Source organism: Choloepus didactylus, chromosome 2, assembly GCF_015220235.1.
Source record: "Choloepus didactylus isolate mChoDid1 chromosome 2, mChoDid1.pri, whole genome shotgun sequence".
Taxonomy (NCBI): domain Eukaryota; kingdom Metazoa; phylum Chordata; class Mammalia; order Pilosa; family Megalonychidae; genus Choloepus; species Choloepus didactylus.
Window position 1 is genome coordinate 232,677,040 of NC_051308.1, and position 23,844 is coordinate 232,700,883.

A 23,844-nucleotide genomic window follows, 5' to 3' on the forward strand; every position below is an offset into this window, starting at 1 on the left:
CTTGCTCGCCTCGCCCTGGCCCCAGCCTTAGCCTCTAGTGGCGCCACGTCCTGCCACGTCCCAGCAGGACACCGTGCTGAGCTCTGAACTGGTCTCTCGGGCCTCGTTCTTGCCCCCCTTGGCCCACAGTTCCCTCTCCCATGGCAGCCAGAATGGCCCAACGACGCTTCTGAAATATAAATCAGGCCACGCCAGTCTCAGGCTAAAAACCACGAAGGCTTTTCACTGGTCTGAGACTGAATCCCAACCCGACCCTGCTCATGAGGCCAGCGTGGTCCAGCCCACCCCACTCCTGACCACGCCGCCCGCCCTCCTCCCGGCACTGCCTCCCCTGCTTGTCCTAAAACAGGCACGCCGGCTGCTCCCATCTGCGCCTGATGTCAGTTTATCTACTTGGAATACTCTTCCCCCCGGCTGGATCACAGGGCTGGATCCTCCTTGCCGTTCAGATATCAGTTTAAATGCCACCTCCTCTGAACCCCCAAACCATGTGGCCCCATCTACATATCTATTACAGCACTGATTTATTTTCTTTATAACGCGTAGCCTCTTTCATGTTATCTTTTGCTTGCTGGCTTACTGCCCGCCTCTACACTAGACTGAAAGTTATGTGAGAATGGGGACCTGGTCTGTTTTGTCACCACTGTACCCCCAGTGGCTGGCACGGGGCCTGGCATACACTGGGTGCTCAACAATTACTGTGGAACAGACAAACGAATGAATGAACTTCATGTGATGGGTATGTTCTTTTGAATGTTAGGAGCCCCGATCTACAGCCCAAACCACATGCCTCTTGGGGCTTACTTCCCCAGGCCTAGGTCCCGTCCTTGCTCACCCCTCTGCAGAGCTGAGATGACCCCATCTCAGGGGGGCACAGAGGGGCGCACTCGGTCAGGACATCAGCAGCAGCCAGTGGAGGCGGCACACCCAACTGCTAGAGACCACAGACACTGGAATCAGACAGAGCAGTGTGCCAATACCTGGGCCCATCCTCACTAGCCGTGTCGTTCCTGGAAAACCGTATCTCACCTGTCCGAGCCTGGGCTTCCTTAGCTGTGAAACAGACATACAGACAGCTTCATATAGAGCTGTTGTTTTTTCTCATAGAGTTTTTATAAATATTAAAACAAGAGAATGTTGCAGAGCACCAGGGAAGGACAGTAAGCATTTAGCAGAAGGGAAGGTCTACGGCTGTGAAGAGTCCTGTGATAAGGGCCCCCTCCCTGCGCCCCAAGCCGAAGTGGCTCCCGCCCGGCAGCAGTGAAAAGGGGCCGCCTCAGTGTACTCCAGCCCGTCCTCTGAGCTGGAGCTGCGCCATCAACTGATGAGATCACTGGTATTTATTATCTCAAAAAAATGGAATTTTCCATTCTCTTGACCCCCAGAAGTCATTTACTACCTCTTGGTGAGAAAGCTGACTCCTGGGGAACCAAAAAGGCACCACCAGGTCCATCAGTTAGAAGTTACGAAGCTGAAACGGGAACCTAGAAGCTCTGGCCCTCCTGGGCGAGGGGTGGGGGGACCACAGCCAGCTCCGCAGTCGGCTCGGCAAGATCCGCACACTCACCTGCAGGCTGAGGGCCCGGGAGGAGAAGGCAGGAACGCAGCAGGCCAGGATGGGGCACCAGAATGGGGCTTTGTTCTTCTTGTCCTCATCTGGACACAGCCAGCCCGGCTGGTTCTCCTCCCCTGTGGCAAGAGGAAGGAGGTGTACAAGGCTGGTTGGAGGCCAAGGAGCAACTGGGCAGTGAGCGTCCCCCCAAGCCCAGGAAGCCACCGCAGAGCCAAGGCCTGGCCTAAATGGTGGCCTTGACAGTCCCAGCTAGCCGCTCCCCCGTCCCCACTCCTCCTGTCCAAGATGAAACCCAGCCTCTTGGCTGAGACCTGGCCAAGGGGACAGAGAGTACGGAAACCCAGGATCTGGGTCCAGTTTGCCCACCCTCTATCTGAGCAACCTTGTGCAAACACTGCCCCCCCCCCCCAACTCTTCTGAGCCCCGACTTTTTCACCTAGAGAACAGGGATGGTAAAAATGCCTTCTTCCTGCAGTTGTTGGACTGAATGAAGTAACAGATGCCAAAGGGTTTCAAGAAATGTTAGAACACTGAGCAGAACACATATAAATTGAAGGTGCTTTCATATTAGATGGTGACAAGGAAAAATCTCTCTCCTACTTCCTTTGAAGCTACCCGGAAACCTAGGAAGGTGTCTGACCTCCATCTGTGCATCAAAGCCCCAGGGGACCTGGGTGAAAGTCCAGAAGCCCAAGTCTGAGCCCAAACCTGCAAACTCCAGTTTGGAGGCCACAGCTCTAAAGAGCGTCTGCTAAACCACGTTCTCTGAGATCTTCCCACAGGGGCTCCTTCCATGGGTCAGAGCTCCGCCCAGGTGCCACCTCCTCCAGGAGGTATTCCCTGACCACCTGGCTACACCCTCCCTCAGGAATCACCCCAAAGGCCCTGCTTTGTTTTCCTCATAGCATTCATCATGGTCTAAGACCAACTTGTCCATTCCTTGCTGGTGGTCTGCCTCCCACCTCCAGAATCAAGCTCAAAGCAGCTGCATCTGAACTATTGATCACTGTCTCTCTGGCACCCAGCACACGCCTGGCACAGGGTGAGTGCTCATTAGACACGGGTTGAAAGAATGAACGAAAGAAATGAGTGAGCGAGTAAACCACCATCTGTCTCAAAGATTCTCCTGCTACAGAGCCCTTCCTTCTTTAGACACCATGTGAGATTTACTTCCAGGAATCCCCACAGCAGGGAGCATGGCACACCCAAGACATTGCCTCCTACATGCCTGGCGCCAGGCACCGCACTGAGTGCTCTAGATCTAGTACCTGGCTTCATTTTTACAACGATTGAGCACAGTCAGAATAATTCTTTCCCCTTTACAGATGATGAACCTGACGCACAGTGATTCTACAACTTGACAAGGTCACATCCAGGGCTGGGGCCAGAGTCCAAATTTGGATGTGGGGCCGTCTGACTCCAAGGACTCCAAGGACTGCAGGATTCTTTGCATTCAACCGGGCTGTTTTCTAGCAACCGGTCCCCATTGATGCTGCTCTGTCTCCAAAGCCCCTGGGCAAGATCACGGCAACCCGAGGATCAGAGCCCCTGGATGAGGGCCACTGGATAAGAAGGTCCTTCCTGCAGTGACATGAAGCTGGGGGTGCCAGAGCTTGGGAGATGGGAGGAGAGCTTGTCCACTAAACTGTTGGGACATCAGGCACCCAATCCCCCAGGCAGCATCTTGAAGGCCAGGAGGAAGCACGGACCCTGGCCACTCTGGCCCTGCCTGAGGAAGGGTCAGCTCAGGGCCTCCTGGCCCGTCCTCCCATGCTAACTCCTGCCCTGCTCTCTGTCCTCCCCACAGTGACCACATATTGGACCATATCACTGTCTGGCTGAAAAGTATCAACTGAGTCCCAGTCCACTCACAAAAAAATCCAAACTACTCTAGAACACCTGCAAGGGCCCTCCTGACCTCCCCAGCCTCGTCTCTCATGCACCAGGCTCCACACACACCAGACTTTCCTCGGCAACTTCAACAGGACAAGGCCCAGATGTTTCCTCTGCCTGGAGTGCAGGTGCCTCAACTCTCCAGAGGCTTAGGTGAAATGTCTACCATCTCAGAAACTGCCCATCAGTCTGCCCACCCTTCCTGTACCTCCACTTCTTCCTATCTCAGCCCCAGCAATGTGGCACAGCCCTTACCACAATTTGCAGCTGGCTTGTCTCTTTTTGCTTTGAGCGTGTGTGTGCATCATGCAAGGGTGCACATACATGCATGTGCCTGCAATCTGCAATCTGAATGCATGTGCAGGCAGATGTACACGTGTGCACACATGCACCCACATACTCCCAAAACTACGCCAGTGTTCCGTGGAGGCAGAAACCTCCCACGCTCTTTCCTTCTATAACATATTCCACCCCTGACATGGTGCCGGACACACAACAGGCATCATTTTCTTTTAATTCATTTTTTTTCATTAGAGAAGTGGTGGGTTTATAGCACAATCAGCATAAAATACAGGATTCTCGTACCCCACCCTATTATTAACAGCTTGCACTGGTGTGGTACCTTTGTTACAATTGATAAAAGCACTATTTTATAACTGTACTATTACTTATAATCCATGGTTTAACTTAGGGTTCACTATTTGTGTTGTGCAGTTCCATAGATTTTTAAAAAATTTTTATTCTGGTAAAATACACAATCTAAAATTTCCCCTTTTAATTACTTTCAAATATATAATCCAGTGCTGTTAATTATGTTCACAATGTTGGGCTGCCATCACCACCATCCAATACCAAAACTTTTCCATCATCCCAAATAGAACTTCTGTACATGTTAAGCCTTAATCCCCTATTCCCTATCCCCACCCTATCCCCTGGTAACCTGTATTCTAGATTGACTCCATGAGTCTGCTTATTCAAATTATTTCATATCAGTGAGATCATACAATATTCGTCCTTTTGTGTCTGGTGTATTTCACTCAACATGGGATCTTCAAGGTTCATCCATATTGTCGTATAAAATACGACTGTTCTTTTTCCAATTGAGTGGTCTTTGCTCCTTTGTCAAAAATCAGTCGGCCATAAAGGGTAAAGGACAATACTAACTTCATTCCTTTTTACGGTTCAATAATATGCCATTGTGTGAATATATACCACTTTTTTTTTTATCCATTCATCAGCTGATGGGACACTTGGGTTGCTTCCATCTTTTGGCAATTGCGAATAATGCCGCCATGAGCATTGGTGTGAAAATCTGTGTCTATGTCCCTGCTTTCATTTCCTTGGGGTATACACTTGGTAGTGGGATTGCTGGGTCATACGGCAATTCTTTGCTTAACTTTCTGAGGAAGTACCAAACTGTCTTCCATAGTGGCTGCACCATTTTACTTTCCCACCAGTAATGAATGAGTGTTCCTATTTTGCCACATCCTCTCCAACATTTGTAATTTTCCATTTTTTAATAGCAGTTATTTTAGTGGGTAAGAAATGGTATCTCATTATGGTTTTGATTTGCATTTACCTAGTGGCTAATGAAAACATCTTATGTGCTTTTTGGTCATTTGTTTATCTTCTTTGATTCAGGTTTTTTGTCCTATTTTAATTGGGCTGTTTGGCTTTGCTGTTGAGTTGAAAGATTTCTTTACATGTTTTGGATGTTAAACCCTTATTGGACATGTCCTTCCCCATATTTTCTCCCATTGTGTAGCTTGTTGTTTTACTATCATCATAAAGTCTTTTGAGGCCCAAAAGTCTGTAATTTTGATGAGGTCCATTTTATCTATTTTTTTCCTTTTTCTGTTTGTGCTTTGGGTATAAAGTCTAAGAAACCACTGCCTAACAAAGTCCTGAAGATGCTTTCCTACATTTTCTTCTAGGAGCTTGATAGTTCTGGCTCTTATATTTAGGCCTTTGATCCATTTTGAGTTGATTTTTGTTTACGGTATGAGGTATGGGGTCCACTTTCATTCTTCTGCAAATGATTCAGTTTTCCCAGCACCATTTGTTGAAGAGACTATTCTTTCTCCAATTGAGTGGTCTTTGCTCCCTTGTCAAAAATCAGTTGGCCATAAAGGGTAAAGGACAATACTGACTGCGTTTTAAAACTTCAAATTCCATGTGAGACCAAGGGAAGAGATGTTTAGTTAGTCCAAGATCTATATTTCCTAAACAATTTAACTCATACAGTTTGTTCAAATACCATAATTACATGGAACTTTTAATAGGAAGTGAGACTTGGTAGGTTTGCATAGGTTAGTGTGAAACAGCAACACAGCCCAAAGTAATTTGGACAGAAAATAAAAATACGTATGCAGTGTCCCCCTGAGGAGCTGGGAGAAAATGCGGAAGTGTTGGGTTTCCTCACCTGGATTGTTGCTGATGTTCTCACAAACATTAAGGGCTGGCAGTTTGATGTGCCGAGCCCTCTGTCTTGGGGCTGGCCCCTACGAAGCTTGTTGCTGAAAGGAGAGGCTAAACCTGCTTATAACTGTACCTAAGAATCTCCCCGAGTCCCTCTTTGTTGCTCAGATGTGGCCTCTCTCTCTAGCTAAGCCACCTTGGCAGGTGAACTCACTGCCCTCCCCCCTACGTGGGATCTGATATCCAGGGGTGTAAATCTCCCTGGCAAAGCAGAATGTGATTCCGGGGATGGATCTGGACCTGGCATCATGGGATTGAGAGCATCTTCTTGACCAAAAGGAGAAAGCAAAATGAAACAAAATAAAGCTTCAGTGGCTGAGAGATTTCAAATGGAGTCAAGAGGTCACTCTGGTGGACACTCTTATGCACTATATAGATAACCTTTTTTAGGTTTTAACATATTGGAATAGCTAGAAGTAAATACCTGAAACTGTTGAACTGCAACCCAGTGGCCTTGACTCTTGAAGACGATTGTATAATAATGTAGCTTACAAGGCGTGACAGTGTGATTGTGAAAGCCTTGTGGATCACACTCCCTTTATCCAGTGTATGGATGGATGAGTAGAAAAATGGGGACAAAAACTAAATGAAAAATAGGGTAGGATGGGGGAGTGATTTGGGTGTTCTTTTTTACTTTTCTTATTCTGATTCTGATTCTTTCTGGTATAGGAAAATGTTCAAAAATACATTGGGGTGATGAATGCACAACTATATGATGGCACTGTAAACAACTGATTGTACACTTTGGATGACTGTATGGTATGTGAATACATCTCAATAAAATTGAATTTAAAAAAAAATCAGTTGGCCATAAATGTAAGGGTTGATTTCTGTGCTCTCGATTCAATTCCATTGGTCTATATGTCTGCCCTCGTGCCAGTACCATGCTGCTTTGATTACTGTGACTTTGTAATAAGTTTTGAGATTGGGAAGTATGAGTCCTCCAACTTTGTTCTACTTTTTCAAGGTGGCTTTTAATATTCAAGGCCCCTTACCCTTCCATATAAATTTGATGATTGGCTTTTACATTTCTTTAAAGAAGGTTGTTGGAATTTTGATTGGTATTGCAATGAATCTGTGAATCACTTTGAGTAGAAATGACATCTTAACAATATTTAGTCTTCCAATCCATGAACATGGAGTGTCTTTCCATTTATTTAGGTCTTCTTTGACTTCTTTTAGCAATGTTTGTAGTTTTCTGTGCACAAGTCCTTTACATTCTTGGTGTTAGCTATGGGTCTTTCACAGAGGCCCTTTATCATGTTGAGGAAGTTTCCTTCTATTTCTAGTTTTTTAAGTGTTTTTGTGAAGAAGGGATGCTGGATTTTGTCAAATGCCTTTTCTATATCAATTGAGATGATCGTGTGGTTTTCCCCCTCCTCTTTCTGTTAATGTGGTGTATTACATTTATTGATTCTCTTACGATGACCACCCTTGCACACCTGGGCTAAATCCCACTTGATCATGCGCATAATTCTTTTAATATGCTGTTGGATTCGGTTTGCTAATATTTTGTTGAGGATTTCTGTGTCTATAGTCATAAGAGATATTGGACAACAATTTTCTTTTCTTGTGGTATCTTTATGTGGCTATGGGATGAGGGTGATGTTGGCCTCATATAATGAATTAGGGAGGGTTCTCTCTTCTTCAATTTTTAGAAAGAGTTTGAGCAGGGTTGGTGTTAATTCTTCTTGGAATGTTTGGTAAAATTCCCCTATGAAGCCATCTGGTTCTGGACTTTTCTTTTTTGGGAGGTTTTTGACTACTAATTCAATTTCTTTAGCAGTTATTGGACTGTTGAGATCTTCTATTTCTTCTTGAGTCAGTATAGTAGTTTTTATGACTCTAGGAATTTGTCAATTGCATCTAGGTTATCTAATCTGTTGGCACACGGTTGTTCATAACATTCTCTTCTATTTCAGTGGGGTTGGTGATAATATCCCCCCAGTCATTTCTGATTTTAGTTTTTGGGACTTCTGTTTATTTGTTTGTCAGTCTAACTAAGCCTTGCCAATTTTACTGATCTTTTCAAAAAACCAACTTTTGGTTTTGTTGATTCTATTTTTTTTTATTCTCTATTTCACTTAACTGTACTCTAATCTTTGTTTCTTTCCTTCTGCTCACTTTGGACTTAGTTTGCTCTTCTTTTTATAGTTCTTCCAGTTTTGAAGCTAGGTCTCTTGATTTGAAACCTTTCTTCTTTTTTAATGTAAGTTTTAGAGCTATAAATTTCCCTCTCAGCACTGCCTTTGCTTCATCCCATACGTTTTGTATGTTGCATTTTCATTTTCATCTGCCTCAAGATATTTCCTCATTTACTTTGCAATTTACTCTTTAACTCATTTGTTGTTTAACAGTACGTTGTTTAATTTCCACATATTTGTGAATTTTCCATTTCTCTTTCTCCTATTGATTCCTGCTTTCTTTCCATTGTGGTTGGAGAAGATACATCGTATGATTTCAATATTTTTTAATTTATTAAGACTGGTTTTGTGACCTAAGATATGGTCTATCCTGGAAAATGGTCCATGTACACCCTAAAAGAATACATATTCTGTTGTTATTGGGTGATGTGTTCTATACACATCTGTTACGTCTCAATGGTTTAGAGTACCATTCAAGTCTTGTATTTGCTTATTGATCTCCTGTCTAGACGTGATATCCATTATTGAAAGTGGTGTATATTAAAGTCTCCTACTATTAATGCAGAACTCTCAATTTCTGCCTTCAACTCTGTCATTATTTGCTTCATTAATTTTGGGGCTTTGCTGCTAGGCACATATACAATTGTTACATCTTCTTGTTGAATTGACCCATTTATCAGTATATAATTACCTTCTTTGCCTTGTAACAAATTTTGATTTACAGTCTATTTTATCTGATATTAGCATAACTACCCCAGATCTCTTTTAGTTACTACTTGTATGGTATTTTTTTTTTTTTTCCTTTCACTTTCAACCTACTTATATCTTGGAATTTAAGGAGAGTCTCTTGTAGACAGCATATACTTGGGTCATGCTTTTTTATCCATTCTGTCAATATCTCCTTTTGACTGAAGAGTTTAATCCATTTACATTTAAAGTCATGATTGATAACGTAGCACTTTCTTCTGCCATTTGTAAGTCTTATACCTTTTTTGCTCCTCAATTCTTCCATTAATGCCTACATTCATATTTGTTTAATTTTTTGTATGATGCCATATTCAGTTCCTTCTCACTTTTATCTGGATATATTTTTCATATATTTTCCTTGTGGCTGCCATGGGGTTAACATTTAACATCCTAAATATATCAGTCAAGTTTGATTTGATACCAACTTGACCTCAATAGCATATACAATCACTACATTTTTGTGAGGATTAAAGTCTCTTTTGTCAGAGCCTCGTTCTCTGGATTTGTGAAATGGGTACGTTAATCTCTGACTTGCCTTCATCAGGGAGAGACTGTCAGGTCAAGCACTGGAACGAGCTGTGCACAGAAGGACTGGATACATGTGAGGAAGGATCGCTACAAAAACATGCAGCAGGCACTCGATAAATACCATCACCACCAAAGAAAGGTGATGCCTACGGTCTGTCACAGAGTGAGGAGATGAAATGTGGTGGCAGATGTGGGTGCTCTTTGAACAGTTAAAGACGCTCACAAATGTCAGATGCTGTGATGTGAACGACCTGCTGCGGGCAGAGGCTCCGCTGTCTCCCGTGCACATGGTGCATGCTTGTCCTCTGAGCCACAGAGGGGCTGAGCATCAAACTCGCTCCCTAAGCCTGCACAGAGGCATCCTGCGTGTCAGGCACCCCACCCACCAGGTCCTGCAGACAGAGTCACATAAAATCTGGTCCCTACCACCGAGGAGGCAAAGCCGACATCGGGGGACCACTGGGGAAAGGTCAGCCGCAGCACATGATGGGCATCACCACAACAGAGTGACTCCATGCGCACAGCGCTTCACAGTTTGCAACACTGTCCCACATGCTCTCATTTCATCCCCACTGCCACCACGGGAGGTAGGTGTTCCCATCTCCACTGCACAGCTGGGGAAACAGAGGCTCTGGAGAGCTTGGGAACGGCCCAGGAGCTAACAGCGGCTGCAACTCAGAGCCATAACAGAGTGGTGCCATCTGGGGGCACGCACCGTCTCGCTGACAAGTGTCCGATGGAAGGAGTCTGCATCACAGCCCACCACGCTGCCTCTGGGACTAGCCCCTGGGCAGCAAATAAAGATGGACGGGACTCGGAAAACCTGCCCCTGCTCTCAAGGAGCTTACCACTGAGCAGACCCTTGCCTCGCCTCTGCTGGGGAAGAGCCCAGCTCACCAACTGCAATCCCACCCAGGAGGCTTCCTGGAGCCCGGTCAGGGCACATCCCCCTACCCCAGGCCTCTCCCTCACCACGGCACCTGAGCTCATCTCCCAGTACTTTTCCTCTCTTCCTCCACCCCCGCCCCCACTCACAGCCCATCAGGTCCTGGCAATTTATTTACTTATTTCTTTAATGATCTGACCTTCTCTTTCCAGATGGTGCCTTCCCTGCCCGCGACTGGGAACGTTAAAAGAAAATGGAGTTGTGGCTCCCCATCTGCCGCTGCCATTGCTGCCGTCACAAAACCAGAGCGCCTGAGACCGAATTAGAAGGCTGTTGCTGCTGAAAACTGAAAGCTCACTTGGGATAAGTGACATTAAGAACTGGCACGGATGGCAAAGATGTGATTTCCAATTGACATTAAGTGGGGACTTATTTAGCGCCTGACTGTTCACCGGCACCCTCTGCACACAAGCGCTCCCGAGGGGCAGGGGAGCAGCCCCAGGGGTGGGGTCACGTCCCCTTCGGCAACCCAAGCCCTCTGAACAACCCTCCAGCTGCAGGCGCCTGACGCTGCAGTCGGACAGACCTGGGGACAAATCCCAGCTCAGCCTCCAATTCACTCTGTGACCCAGAGCGGGTACGTCACCCCTTGGAGCCAGTGGCCTCGTCTGGAAAGTGATTCTGATCATTTAGTGGCATCGTGAGCACCGGAAGGAATCGATCCAATGTGGAGCCTTGGACAAGGCACTTGAGAGATGGTTCCCGTCATGATCACACTCTCTGCTCTCCACAATACACCTCTTCCTATAACTGAGGGCAGCCACCCTGCTTTTCCAGCCTGATCTGCTTCCCAAACCCCTGCTGAGCTGAGTCCCACCGCCATGCCCTTGCTGTTTTGCTGCACGGAGGGACAGCCCAGGTGGCTCTGTTGGTTTCCCCAAGTCAAACCTGCCCTCAGGGCCCCTCCACACCACCCAGCACCATGGAGATCCTGCTGGCCACAGCCACGGACACCAGCACCAGGCGGAACTCAGCAAGCATCTCCTCCAGTTTATCCCCTGCAGTGACAGACACTGGTGCCCAGAGAGGCCGGGTGAGTGGCCAGGGTCACCCTGCTGGGAAAAACTCCAGTCAGGCTCCAAGGCCAATGCCCATGGCCTCTCCCACGAGGGAGCAGGCCCTCCGCTGTCACCTGTGCAGCTTGGGCTCCAGGGCCACGGCATGCAAGGCCAGGGCTGTGGAGCTCTGAGAGCCGCAGGGGTGAGGAATAGCAGGGGGTGTCAGAAGCCCCTAAACTCACCTCTTCCTTCTGGAACCTTCCATCTGGAACCCTTTTCCTGACCCTTTAAGAAGCAGGAGACCATTGGTGACTCTGCTCTAAATTGTACGTGACCTTAAGACTCGTTGCTTCCCACCTGCCCCAGGAACTTCTCTCATGGCTCCTAAGTGCCAAGTGCCAGCTGCGCTGGGGGCTTCCAGGCACCATCTCCCCACACCCTCAAAACAGCCCGGGGAACGAGGCACCATCATTATCCTCATTTTTGGATGGAGAATCTGAGGCATCTAGAGGTTAAATAATTTGCCTGCAGTCACTGAGCTGGCAAGCGGCAGGGCTGGCACCTGAACCCAGCAGTCAGTGCTAAGCCCTTCCTACCTTGCAAACCTCCTATCTGCCCAAAGTCACAAAACATCACAGGGGAAAGGCCCTTGCAGATCTCGTCCATTCCGGTCATTTTCACATGGGAAAACCGGGGCCCAGGATAGAGGTCTGCCTTTCCCATGACCACGGCACGGTGGTGGCCGTGCTGGGCCTTGAACTGGGCTCCCACCCTTCCCAGGGGCAGGCCCGACCCCAGCCCCTTCCCCATCCTCCTCCTTTCTCACTCCTCCATGGATTACAATCTCCGCACACTGAGAGAAGTGAGGTAGTCAAGGAGAGAAGATACAGAGAAAAAAATTAAAGGAACAGCATCCTTTGTGAATAAATGTTTCTAACATATTCTATTTCTAATGGGCTCATAGTATACCCTCCCCCCTCCCCCACTGGAACTGCAGATAAAAAAAAAAAACTGGGAAAATAAAAGGAACAAATTATTCAGGCCCCAGGGGAACCCAGGCATTCAAATAAGATTTCAAATGACTCTCCTTCCATTAAAACTTTCGCTGCAGTGAAACTGCGCAGAGATAAGGAGGCTGCAGAAAACTGGGTCTGCCCGTGTCAGTCCGCTCCCCTCCCTCAATGCCAAGTCCAACTCAACAAAGCCTCTTGGCTTCAAACAGGCATTTTATCTGCCTTTATAGCAGGTGCACAAACAGCCCGTGGGATGTGCAGACCAGAATTCCTGCAGTCCTCGGCTTAAAATCCTCAGGGGTTCTGTCCACCCTCCGGTGGCATCCTGGTCACCCGGAAACATCCAAGCAAATGCTTGGGCAACCTCCAGAAGGTTCCAGTCGTGTAGAAGCCTCTGATCCTGGCCCTCCCCCACCCCACAGCTGCCCCTCCGAGGCCCTCTCTACACAGTGGCCAGGATGACCCACTAAAGGCAGATCGGACTATGTCACTGTCCAGCTCTCGATGCTCTAGGGAATAGCTCCCCATCACCCTCCTGACCCCTCCTGCTTTCCAGAAAACCTGCCCCTTACCACCACTGCCTAGGTCTCCCGCTCATTCTCCAGCTCCTCTTTGTCCTCACCCCAGGGCCTTTGCACGTGCTGTTCTCTTTGCTTGGATCACTCTGCCCCAGATCTTAGCATGGGGCCCTCTGTGACAGGAGGCCACCCCCATGCTCGGTGACAGCCCATCACCCGGCTTTACCCAATTTGCGACGCACCACCACTTCCTCCTGATTTGCTCCTTTAAGGCCTGCCTGCCCCTCACAAATGACAAGTTCCTTGAGAGCAGGAATCTTCCTGGTTTTATCATGGCTGTTTTTCCCATTACTGTAGAGACTTGGGATTTTTTTTTAATTAATGACAGCCAATGATGAAGGTCCTGATTTATCCCAAAAAGTGTTTAAAAACCTATTGGAAATATGTATTTACCTATGAAAAGAGCATAACAAAAACAAACAAAACAAAATTCCCTGCTTTTGGCTGGAATCAGCAGATGGGGGTGCTAGTTACATTATTTCTAGCTCTGATCAGGAAGGACATAGGCCTTCCATTAATTTTTAAAAGAAACAAATGAGGTAATTACGACTGAACCAATGTGATTTGGCAGACCCCACCTTGCCAACCTGAGGAAGCAGAATGGACAGGGATGGGGAGTGGGCTCTGAGTGCTGACAGCCCGGGGTCTAGATCTTGGTTCTGTCCCTTCCTGCTGCGTGACCTCAGGCAAGTCACTGCCCCCTCTGGGCCCCAGAAACCTCAACTATAAAAAGAGGTTTCACAACAGACTGACCTCTTAGAGTTATTGTAAATGTGAAATGAAACAGATGTGTGTAAAATGCTAAGGAAAGTGCTTGTCACACAAGAAGCACTCTGCAAATACAGATGTTCAGAGGGAAAATAAGAAAGAGGTCCCTGGATGAGAATCATTTTAGTCCAGCCCCTATCCTGTTTTTATTAACAGCACAATAATTATATTGAGATATAATTCTCCTATCATAAAATTCACTCTTTTGAACAGTATAATTCACTGGTTTTTAGTCTATTCACAAAGTTGGGCCACCATCACCACCGTCTAATCTTAGAACGTTTTCATCACTCCTGAAAAAAGTCTGTACCCACTAGCAGTCAATTCTTATTCCTTCCTCCCCCAGGCCCCCGGCAACCCCTAATTTACTTTCTGTCAGCCCCGATCATTTTACAGATGGAGAAACTGAGGCTCAGAGAGGGGAAGTGACTTGTCCAAGGTCACCAGGCAGAACAGAGAACTCTGGCTCCCGCGGTTTCTGTACCACCTCCCTCCAACTCGGAAGGCTCCCTGCCCCCCGCTGACCCTGGCCCTGACCCCCATGGATCACCACATGCACCCACATGCCCACCCAGACCTCACCCCTCTGTACCCCTGCCCCTGAGGCGCTTGCCCCAGGCTTCACTCACGGAGCCCGATTTTGGCCAAGTGCAACCTGTTGACCCAGGAGATCTTGCTCAGAGGGTTGGGGGTGATGAAGACCACCATGAAGCTGATGGGGCGGCCAGACCTGCAGCGAGAGGGGCGAGGGTGAGGAGCGGGAGGCTCGCACAAGGGCCCGGCTGTCCCTCGCAATTGCACAGCTCTTCCCTCAACCCACAGCCCTGGAGAGAGAATGAGGCCCGGTGAGAGCATCGCCCAAGCGTGGCCAAGAGGTGGGGGCCTGGCAAAGGCTCAATCCCAGGAGCGGCCTCAAGAGGGTGCAACCTCCCCAGGCCTGGCCGAGCCACAGGACCCAGCCTGGCCCCAGGCACCTCCAGCCTGGGCTCCCAGCAGAGCCGGATGGGATCCAGTCCTCTACAGTGGAGTCCTCTGAAGCCAGCCTCCTGCCATCTGAGTGCTTGCCACGAGGCCTTGTCAGACGCTGATTCGATGCCTGACTCCCTCCCCACCCCAGACCATTAGCCTCTGGAGGGAGAAACGGGTCTTCCTGGGATCTGTCCCTAGCCCCATCACAGGGCAGCTGCTTGGTAAACTTCTGCTGTGTAGTCGCATGAACGAACAAAGAAATGAAGGAATGGGGTTGAGCACAAGCTCAGGGCAGCCAGAGGTCACTGCTGCCACCTGCTGTCCCCTTTCCAAGGAGCAGAAGGCCCCTTCCAAGTTCTTTCGGGCCTGTTCTCCACAGTGGGCCATCCCAGGCCCCCGTGAGGAGGGAAGGCATGGCTACTGCTGGGACCCCCCAGTGCATGGGGAGAATGGGGTGCAGGGAGGGGCTGGGAGCTGTGCAAGGCCACCCAGCAGGAAAATGGCAAAGCTAGGCGAGAGCTCAAAGCTGCTGACCCCCACCCCCAGTCTGTGCCCTGCACCTTGGGCCCATGGCCCTGCCTCAAATAACCATGCTCCAACTGCCCCACCCCGCCAAGTGCAGCCACTGCACATCTGACACTGGCCCCTACTCTGAGGCTATAGTTTGGACTCTGGGTCCTTCACTGCACCAGCCCAGGCTTCAGAGACAAACCCACCAGAACCCAGCTCTACCCCTTAGGTGAAGCCGTGGGCCCGTCATGTAACTGAGTCTCACCCACCTGATCTGTAAAACGGGGGTTACCAGGAGCCTGACAGATCAGGAAGGAAGGAGGACCTGATGGCCCCCATGCATAAAGGACAGGACACATCAGCGCCTGGTCCAGGCTAGCCCACCCCAGAAGGCCTTCCCCTCTCGCCAGGCCGAGCAGCTCTACTTGTCAACTCCTCCAACAGAGCTGAGAGTTGCTGTGCACAAGCATCTGTGCTGGGCCTCTGGAGGTGGAGACAGTGCTGTGGGGAGGCTGGGTGCACGGAGAGGAGAGCCAGGCTGGCCTTGGGGACTTCACGGTCTGATGTGAGTGAGAAGGATGCAGCACAATGGGAACTGACCCATGCGGAGGGCCAGAGCACCCTGGCAGAGGGCTGGGCTTGCCCCGGGCATGAAGGGATCCTTCATTCATTCACTGCCCATCACGAGCACCTTCTCAGAGCCAGGCGCTGAGTGGGGCACGACCTGCGTGGTTTGCACACCCCCTCTCGCTCCCAGCACAGCAGTCTAGAGGAACAGGATGGCTCCAGGCGCCCCCTCTCCAAACCCACCACTTCCCTGGCAGCCCAGCCAAGGGAGCACACCCCACCCTGTCCAGGGCCCAGGTCCTCTCACTTGTCGGGCTTCCCAGGAAGCAGGAGCCTGAGGCGGCACTTGTTGGCCGAGTGGATCTCCTCCTCCTTTACTCGCATCAGCCTCTGCAGTGCCAGGCACCAGTCTTGAGCCACGGTCATGTTCAGGTTCTAGGGTTGAGGAGGCCAGTGAGGTCAAGACGGCCCGTTCAGCAATCATAGTGCCCCGGGGAGAAGAAGTGGGGAGAACTCCCGGAGCCCCAACCCAACCTGGGACTTTTCATTAGCCACAAGCAGGAGGCCAATTCCCATCCCCCAGGCTGAGGGTGGGCTCTCAGCCCTTGGTTCAGAGCCCACTGACACCCTTCCTTGAGGGGGCCGGACACCCCCTGCCAGCCTCCTCTCCAGCCTGGGGCAGAGAACAAAGAATGCCCCACAGCAACTGAACCCAAACCCAGACCCAGAAGCCAGGGGCACATCAGGGAATGGAACCAAAGAATAGAGCCCCCCACCCCCTGCCTTTTGAGCCCAGGCACTGCCCACAGGAGGGCCTCGGAGCCCATGGAGGCCAGGCCCAGCGCGCCCACCTGGTAGGTGCCATGGAGCGTGCTGACTAGAAGGGTTATCTGCTCCACCACGGCCAGGTCCTTCTGCAGGTCCTGCAGCTCCTGGAAGAGGCGCGGGGGCCCGAAGTACACCTTATCTGGGCAGAGAAGAGACCCAACTCAGCTCCGGGGCAGGGAAGGGGCAAAAAGAGACCAAGCACCAGCTCACCACAGTGCCTAACTACTGTCGCCCCAGGGAGATGGCCAGAGAGAGGAGGAAGGAGATGCCACCATTCCTGTCCCGGTGACCCCTCCCCGCCCCAAACCAGGCTGGGGACTGATGCGTCCACAGGTCAAGCCTAACAACTGTGATCTGGGCCACAGCCAGTCTGCACAAAGGGACACAGGAGGCCAGAAAACGAGAGCTGACCATGCCTGGGGGAGCAGAGGGACCTGTCCGGGGCCAGGAAGGGAAGGCACTGCCGAGGGGGATGGCGTGTGCAAAGGCACACGGCCTGGGAAGGAGCCCAAGCAGCAGATGCCAGCCCTATTCCCGGTGCTGGAGACACTGCAGTAAACAGGGAGGGGGCCTGCTCTTGTGTGGCTGATGATCCAGGGGGGAAGGAAGTGGCCAGTCAACAGCTTCAGGTGGTGGAAGGCACTGGGGAGAAAGAAAGACATCGGGGCGATGGGACAGCGATGGGGAAGGAGGGTGCCCAGATGCCTGGAGATGAGAAAGATGGAGCAGGGCAGCGAGAGAAAGAGCAGGAGGGCCAGCAGGACAGACAGGGCAGTCTCGGGATGCCAGCCAAGGAGTCTGGGCTGTATGCTAGCGGCCAGCGTTTCTCAAGCCAAGGCCTTATGGAAGCCCGGGGGCAGGGGGCCCTTTTTTTAGGTTTTCATTTGGATGATTACCTAGAAAACAGACACACATCTGAGTCACCTGGAAAAGGACCCTAAAGCCACGCTCTCAGGACTTCCACTGACTCTGAGCAGAGCTACCCTAACAGGCCCCAGGTCTGAGCAAAGAGCAAGATGGGCTAGGGGCAAACGATGTGCTTGCCCCAAAGGGAGTGCAAAAGGGCTCCGCGGTAACCCAATCGGGGTGAGCGGGTGGGGAGCACAAGGCCCCCACGGTGCAGGCCCACAGAGCTCAAGGGGCCAGCCCCATAAGGGAACCACATCCATATTGAGAACAATTTCGTCTCAGCAAAACAACATCATCCATCACCTTAAATTAATACTGCTAATCTGAATTTTATTGTTTTATAGTTTTATTTTTATTCAATTTGTGATTTTGCTTGGGTTTTATGGTTGTTCTGGGGCTCTAAGCATAAGGAGTTTATTAGGCCTAGTTTCTATATTTCTACATTTGAATAACAACATAATAAAAAATCATTTAAGGCCACCTGGAGTTCAGCAAGACTTCTTTTCCACCTTTGAAAGGAGTCTGGCAGTACGTTACTCAAGTTTGAAGAACTTGGGTACCAAGAAAACAGTCATTGAAGGAGGGGTCCCAGGGCACAGCCCACAGAGGTGGGGAGGGACAGTGGAGCTGCCCCTGAAGGTGCCTCCAAGTGGGGTGAGAAACCCCTCCCAGGGAGGCTCCTCTGCACAGTGAGTCAGGAGTGCAAGACGGCGCTTCCTGCCTCGTAGATCTGGAAGACAGACAAGCATTCTGGAAGTGGGCACAGCTGTGCCAAGAGTAGGTGGCGCAATCCCTCCCTCAGAAGTTCCAGAATTGCCGGCAGCCCCAGGAGGAAGCCTTCTGGTCAGGCCAAGCACAGAGCCTGGCTGGTGGGAAGGGGAAGTGAAACCCACGGGCATTCCCTGCCCAGGGACAGTGCTTCTGGGCACAGCTTTCCTTCCTGCCAGCCCTGCAGTTTAGCATCCTTCCACCATTCAACGCGCATCTAGGAACACCCACTCTGCACCAAGCCCCACGTGAGGACACAGTCAAGCTGAGGGGAAAGGCATCAGTCAGGGAACTGCCAGGAAAGGTGCCCTGAGGGCAAGGGGCAGGGGGGCCTGGGCTCGTCTGAACCAAGCTCTGAGGAGGTGGCCTTGGAGCTGAGCTAAGCATGAGCAAATTAGACTAAGACAAGATGGCAGCCAGCGCTCTGGAATCGGGGCTCCCACCAGGAACCGGGAGGCCAGGGTGGGCAAAGCACAAGGTGGAGGCGAGGGTGGGGAGACAGGAAGGGAGCCCCCAGGAAGGGCCCAGGACTTTCTGCTGAGAGCAATGGGAAGCCACTGGTGGGTTTGGGGGCAGGGGGTGGGGGTGGGCAGTGACCACACTGATCTGAGCTGCGTGTTGAGGCACTGATTCTGGGGACAGGGGGAGGATGGACAGGAAGGGGGCAAAGGCGGAGGGAAGGAGAGCAGCCAGAAGGTCCTGCAGCAGAACAGGGTGGCCGCTGTGGAGCTCGCAGAATGAGAGGTGCTGCTGGCAGCCCCCGAGTTACCATCCTCCTCACAGTCTAACAGAGTCTGGGGGTTACAGTCAGGACAGGGGAAGGAGGATGCAGACAGAGCCAGACGGCCCTGAGCCTGTTTCCCAGGGGGTTGGGGAACAGGCTAAGTGACACCAGGGCCCCTCACTGTATGATGGGGGGCCCTAGGGTACAGAGAGGAGGACATGCCTGCCCGAAGTCCTGCAGGGAGGCAGGCAATGGGCAGGCAGTTAGCGGAGGTCACATCTTTTCCTAAAAGCCACTGTGAATGCACAGGTGTGCACGTCTGCATGAGGGCACGGCAGGGGTGGGTGGGGTGGGGTCAGAGGCATGATTGTGTCCCCGCAGGGCAGGGGTTGGGGCTGCAACACCAGCTAGTCTCTTGGCCAATCTACCCAGGGGCCTGCGGGTCCCTGGCTGTGACAGGCAGGGGTGAGGGGCAGTGGGAGGGTGGTACTCACTCTGGGCCTGCACAGAAGCCGAGGCCTTCTTGGCACCTGCGTGCTGGATGAGCACGTTGTCCTTCTCGTAGGCACCGCCCTCCTGGCCCACCTCCACCACCTGCACCTGGGGCAGGGCCGTGTTCCACTTGACTACATACTTGGGCCCCAGGGGCACCAGGCTGCTGATCTCCAGCTGGCCCCTGCCAGGACAGAGAGGACAAGGCCCTGGAGAACCCGCCCTAGCCCCAACCCCAGCCCCAGCCCCAGGGCCAGCCCAGAGAGCCGCTCCTCAGCATGCCCGCTCAGCCAGGCACCACACAGCCCAAGCAGTAGAGCTCAGGCCAAACCCAAGCCGGGCAGAGCAGGGAGCCCTCACCGAGGCAGAAGCACCTGGGCACTAGGGTCCCGTCCCAGATCCAGGGTGCTCACATGCCCCGCAGCCCCCTGGACCACCTACCTGTGGTTGGCAGGCCTGAGGAAAGAGACAAGAAGGAAGGGAAGGTGGTTACTGTTACTGCATGATTTCTACTGGGCTGAGACTGGCTGCGGGCCGGCCACCAGGCTGGGCCTCAGCAGTGGAAGGACAGATGGATGGCCTCCTCGGGGGAGCCAGGGCAACACGGGCCAGGTGTGGACAGAGAGGACCACACAGAGGCCTTTTCCTAGCTGGGCACCAGCCTTCTATCAACTCACATTCTCCCAACAGCCCTGCTTGGAAGCTTGTGTTATTCCACACAAGGAAACAAGCTCCAAAGCTAAGCGACTCACCCCAAATCACCCAGCTGATCCCTCAGAACTGGGCCACTGGCATCCCCATCACACTTTCTCACTGTTTCACAGCTGAGCCATAGGAAGCAAAGAGGGTGTATCTACTGCACGGTGCCTGGTAGACACACAGGCTTAAAAGGTACAGTATTTGGATGAATGGGTGAGTGGATGAATGAATGAATGCGCTGGTCACTCAGTCAGAAGCACACTGGTCTGTGACAGAGGCTCCCTTGCCTGAGCCCCGACCAGGCCATGTGCCCCTAGAGGCAGGAGCCAGGTCTGGCTTACAGCTGTGTCCTGGCACACAGCAAGGGCTCAAAACTACTTGATGAATTAACAGACAGTGGTCAGGTGGGTAGTGAGTGTGCGAGTCCCCGAACAGCCCTTCCTGTCCCCCTTCCAGGACGTGTGATCCGTAACCACGGGTGAGTCCCAAGTCAGTTCCCGGGTCCTGCACAGGATGCCCCAGCTGACGAGGTACAGCCCTGCTCCATCCCCACGTGGCCAGGCTGGGACTGACACCCCACCACGCGGGACGGTTTGCCCGATTGGATCTCAGTTATTGTTGCCATGCTGTTGTTTACGTGATGTAACACTGAGAGCAGAGCTTTTCCTCCACTCGAGGGGACAGGAGCCCTGCTGGAAAGGTCACAGCTGGAGTTCTCGGGAAGTGTCTGGTAATAGATCATGATTCCCAAAGCCCAGCCGGCCAAGCCGGGTCACGGGGAGGGGACAGTGAGAACCTCAGAGCAAGAGCCCTGGCTAAGGGGCTGCGTGGGCCCGGACTGCTGGGTCCTCCAAATTTCCCAGAGAAGCCGAATGTCTCAACCTCTGTGTGAACTCTCTGTGTGAGGCTGACATCACAGTCCCGTGGGCCTCGTGCAACCCAAGGACCACCCAAAGAATCATGCCCCCCGCCCCCCAACCCCAGGGCTCTGAGTCTTTCAGGCTCAGCCTGCCCCTGGCTCCGGGCATTCCAGGGAACAGAACCAGGGGACAGGCTGCTGTGGGCAGAAGACCCTCTGGGCCATGGGGGGAGGCGAGAAGCACAGATCTTGGCCAGAGGAAAATGGAGTTGTATTGATGCACCGGGATTTTGGTTGGACACAAGCAAGAATCTCTTAAATTTCAAAGTGGTCACAACCCAGGAGGCCATTCAGTTACCACTGCGGAGCTTCAGAACAGACCACTATTTGCACAGTGGGCGGCTGTTTGCCCAAAGGCTGGGGGCTGCCCCCAATGACCTGGAGGTATTGCCAGCCCTAGCACCCAGGGACAGAGCAGGCCAAGAGGGGCAGGGGACGAAGTCCGGGTAGCAGAGGTCCAAACCGGGCTCACGCGGGACCCACACAGAGGGGCCAGTCGAGGGACTGGGATATGAGGCTGGGGTCCCCCAGGAGGGGCGACTGCCCACAGCTGACCTGCCCCCAGTCCAGGCTCACTTACTTGAAGTTGATGTTGGCGCAGACCAGCATGTCATTGAGCAGGAAGACCCTGCGCTCCTTGGACTTGATCAGCTGCCCGCGGTCGCCGTACACGGTCTCCGTCAGCGTCTCACACAGGAGCAGCTGCCGCTGGCCCGAGGTCAACAGCTGAGGGGAGGGGGGCAAGGTCACCTCCAGCCCCGCAGCCCAGGCTGCTACACAGACCTCACCCGTGCAAGACTGGGGTTCTCCCACCGTGAAGAGGGAGGCTGAGGCTGGGAGAGGCAGGGCCTGCTCCCTGCACCCCTCAAGCGGCAAGATGCACTGGGGGAAGCCAGAGAACTGCATGGTGAGTTCTCTGCCCTGGGGAGGCCTCAAGGAACCCACCTACCACCCTTCCCACCCCAGCAGCCAGCACCCCCTTCCCAGGAGAGCGGCCGCCACCAGCCTCCTGCCTCTGGCAACGCCGTGTGAGCACCACTGCCAAGGACACTGCTCTGGAGTCAGAGGTGGGCTCGGGTGCTAGTTCCTCTACCCGCCAGCCCTGAAGCCCTCAGGTGGGTCCCACCAGCCCTCCAAGCCTCAGTTTCCTCAAATGTCAAGTGGGGACAATAACCCCTATAGTTCCACTCATGCAAGACAATGTGTGACCAGCTCTGGCTGCTACTTTAGGGGACCCAGTGCAAAATGAAAAGGCAGGGTCCCTTGTTCAAAAGTTATTAAGAATTTCAAGATGGTGACAGCAGAGCATTAAGCCAAGTGTGGGGCCTTCTGGGCAGGGGGCCCTGTGAGACACGACGCCAGCCCTTATGTATGACACATGGTGGACACTCCAGAGGCAGGGCTGTCCTGCTGTTGCTCTTCAAACGGTTTTCACGCCCGCAGAGGCACAGCACACGCGGGAGGCACCTGGCTGAGAGCAGGCCCCACCCTGCTGCCTGACTTGTTGCACAGCCTCAGCCCGCCTTGCCTCTTGGGGGCTTGTGATGGGGCTGGAACAGATCAGCTGGTCAAAAAGGCAACCCCCAAGGGGGCCAAAGACCTCCCAACCTACGGCATCCAAGCAGGCATCGGTCAATCTTAGGCTGGATACCAAGGACCCTCCCCAGCACTGGGACCCCCAACCCAACCAGGGGCCCACAGGAAAACATCTCTTTTCCTGATGGGACTTTTTTGGGGGGAGGGGTGGGTATCCAGCAAAATTATTTCCCAAAACCTGTTACTCTGATGACAGCAATTATCCTCCCCTTCCCTCTCCATCCTTGCTGGGAAAAGGACAGGTGAACCCAAAAGTTCTCCTAGAGAGAATGCCCTGATGTTCTCCAAAGTCCGAGTGGTATGGGATACCCGCTGTGCACCAGGCGCTATGCTTGGCACTAAGTGTTCCACATCTCATTTAATCAGCTTGATGGTCCCACGAGGCTCTCCCCTTTGCCCAGGTGAGGAAATCAAACCACGGAGGGAAAGCAATTTGCCGAGGCCACAGCCAGTTGAGCGGCCGTGCAGGGTGGAAGCCAGCCACGCAGGCCTTCCCAGTGCACTCTCACGCTCCCTGGCTGGGGGCAATGGGCACCCTCACACAAGGGGACTCGGGAGGGATGCTCACAACAGCCAAGGCAGCCCTCCTCCAAGCTACTCCTACAAACAAGCCGAACACCAGCTCCTGACAACACTGCTGGGACTCTGAGGACAGCAGGGACCCCACTGGAAGCTGCCAAATGTGTCACAACCCAAATTTAGAAGAAAGTCCTCTAGGCTGCTGACAATCATCCCCCCTGCTCCGCAGGCAAAAAGACAGAGAGAGAGAGAGAAAGAGAGGAGAGGGAGAGGGAGACAGGGAAGGAGGAAGAGAGGGAAAAAGAGAGAGGGAAGGAGGGAGAGTGGGAGAGAGAGAGAGGGAAGGAGGGAGAGTGGGAGGGAGAGAGAGAGAAACAGGATATTCCACAAACGCCCCCTGGACGGTCCTGAACAGGCACATTTTGAAACAGCCAGCATGGTTCCGTTTCTGGTTACACCCAGTTTCGCTTCTGCTTCTCCGTGGGTGAAGGCGAGAGGGAAATCACTGAACTGGTCTCAAAACTGGCTGAGACTGTGGGGACGGTGGGAGGGGGGGTGCAGGGAGGGGTAGGGCTCCCGCTTCATAACAACATCTGAACACTACAGTACTACAGTAACAACTACTGAACACCCCCCTCGTTCAACAGATGGAGAAAATTGCCCAACTCCAAACACCTA

General features: G+C 52.0%; 1 protein-coding gene across 12 annotated transcripts in view; it reads right to left on the bottom strand.

Moving 5' to 3' along the window:
* Positions 1–23,844, bottom strand: part of ARHGEF10L (Rho guanine nucleotide exchange factor 10 like) — a 167,741-nt gene that overhangs the window by 43,410 nt on the left and 100,487 nt on the right. For 8 of the 12 annotated variants that reach the window (XM_037828364.1, XM_037828368.1, XM_037828362.1 and 5 more), the window contains 7 exons: positions 21,632–21,777; positions 19,875–19,889; positions 19,436–19,617; positions 16,564–16,679; positions 16,020–16,147; positions 14,296–14,396; positions 1,568–1,689 (listed from right to left, as the gene is read on the bottom strand). In XM_037828364.1, the coding sequence (XP_037684292.1) occupies positions 1,568–1,689; positions 14,296–14,396; positions 16,020–16,147; positions 16,564–16,679; positions 19,436–19,617; positions 19,875–19,889; positions 21,632–21,777 (810 nt within the window). The remainder of the gene's footprint in view (positions 1–1,567; positions 1,690–14,295; positions 14,397–16,019; positions 16,148–16,563; positions 16,680–19,435; positions 19,618–19,874; positions 19,890–21,631; positions 21,778–23,844) is intronic. The other 4 variants (XM_037828365.1, XM_037828367.1, XM_037828371.1 and 1 more) reach the window with 1 other exon arrangement.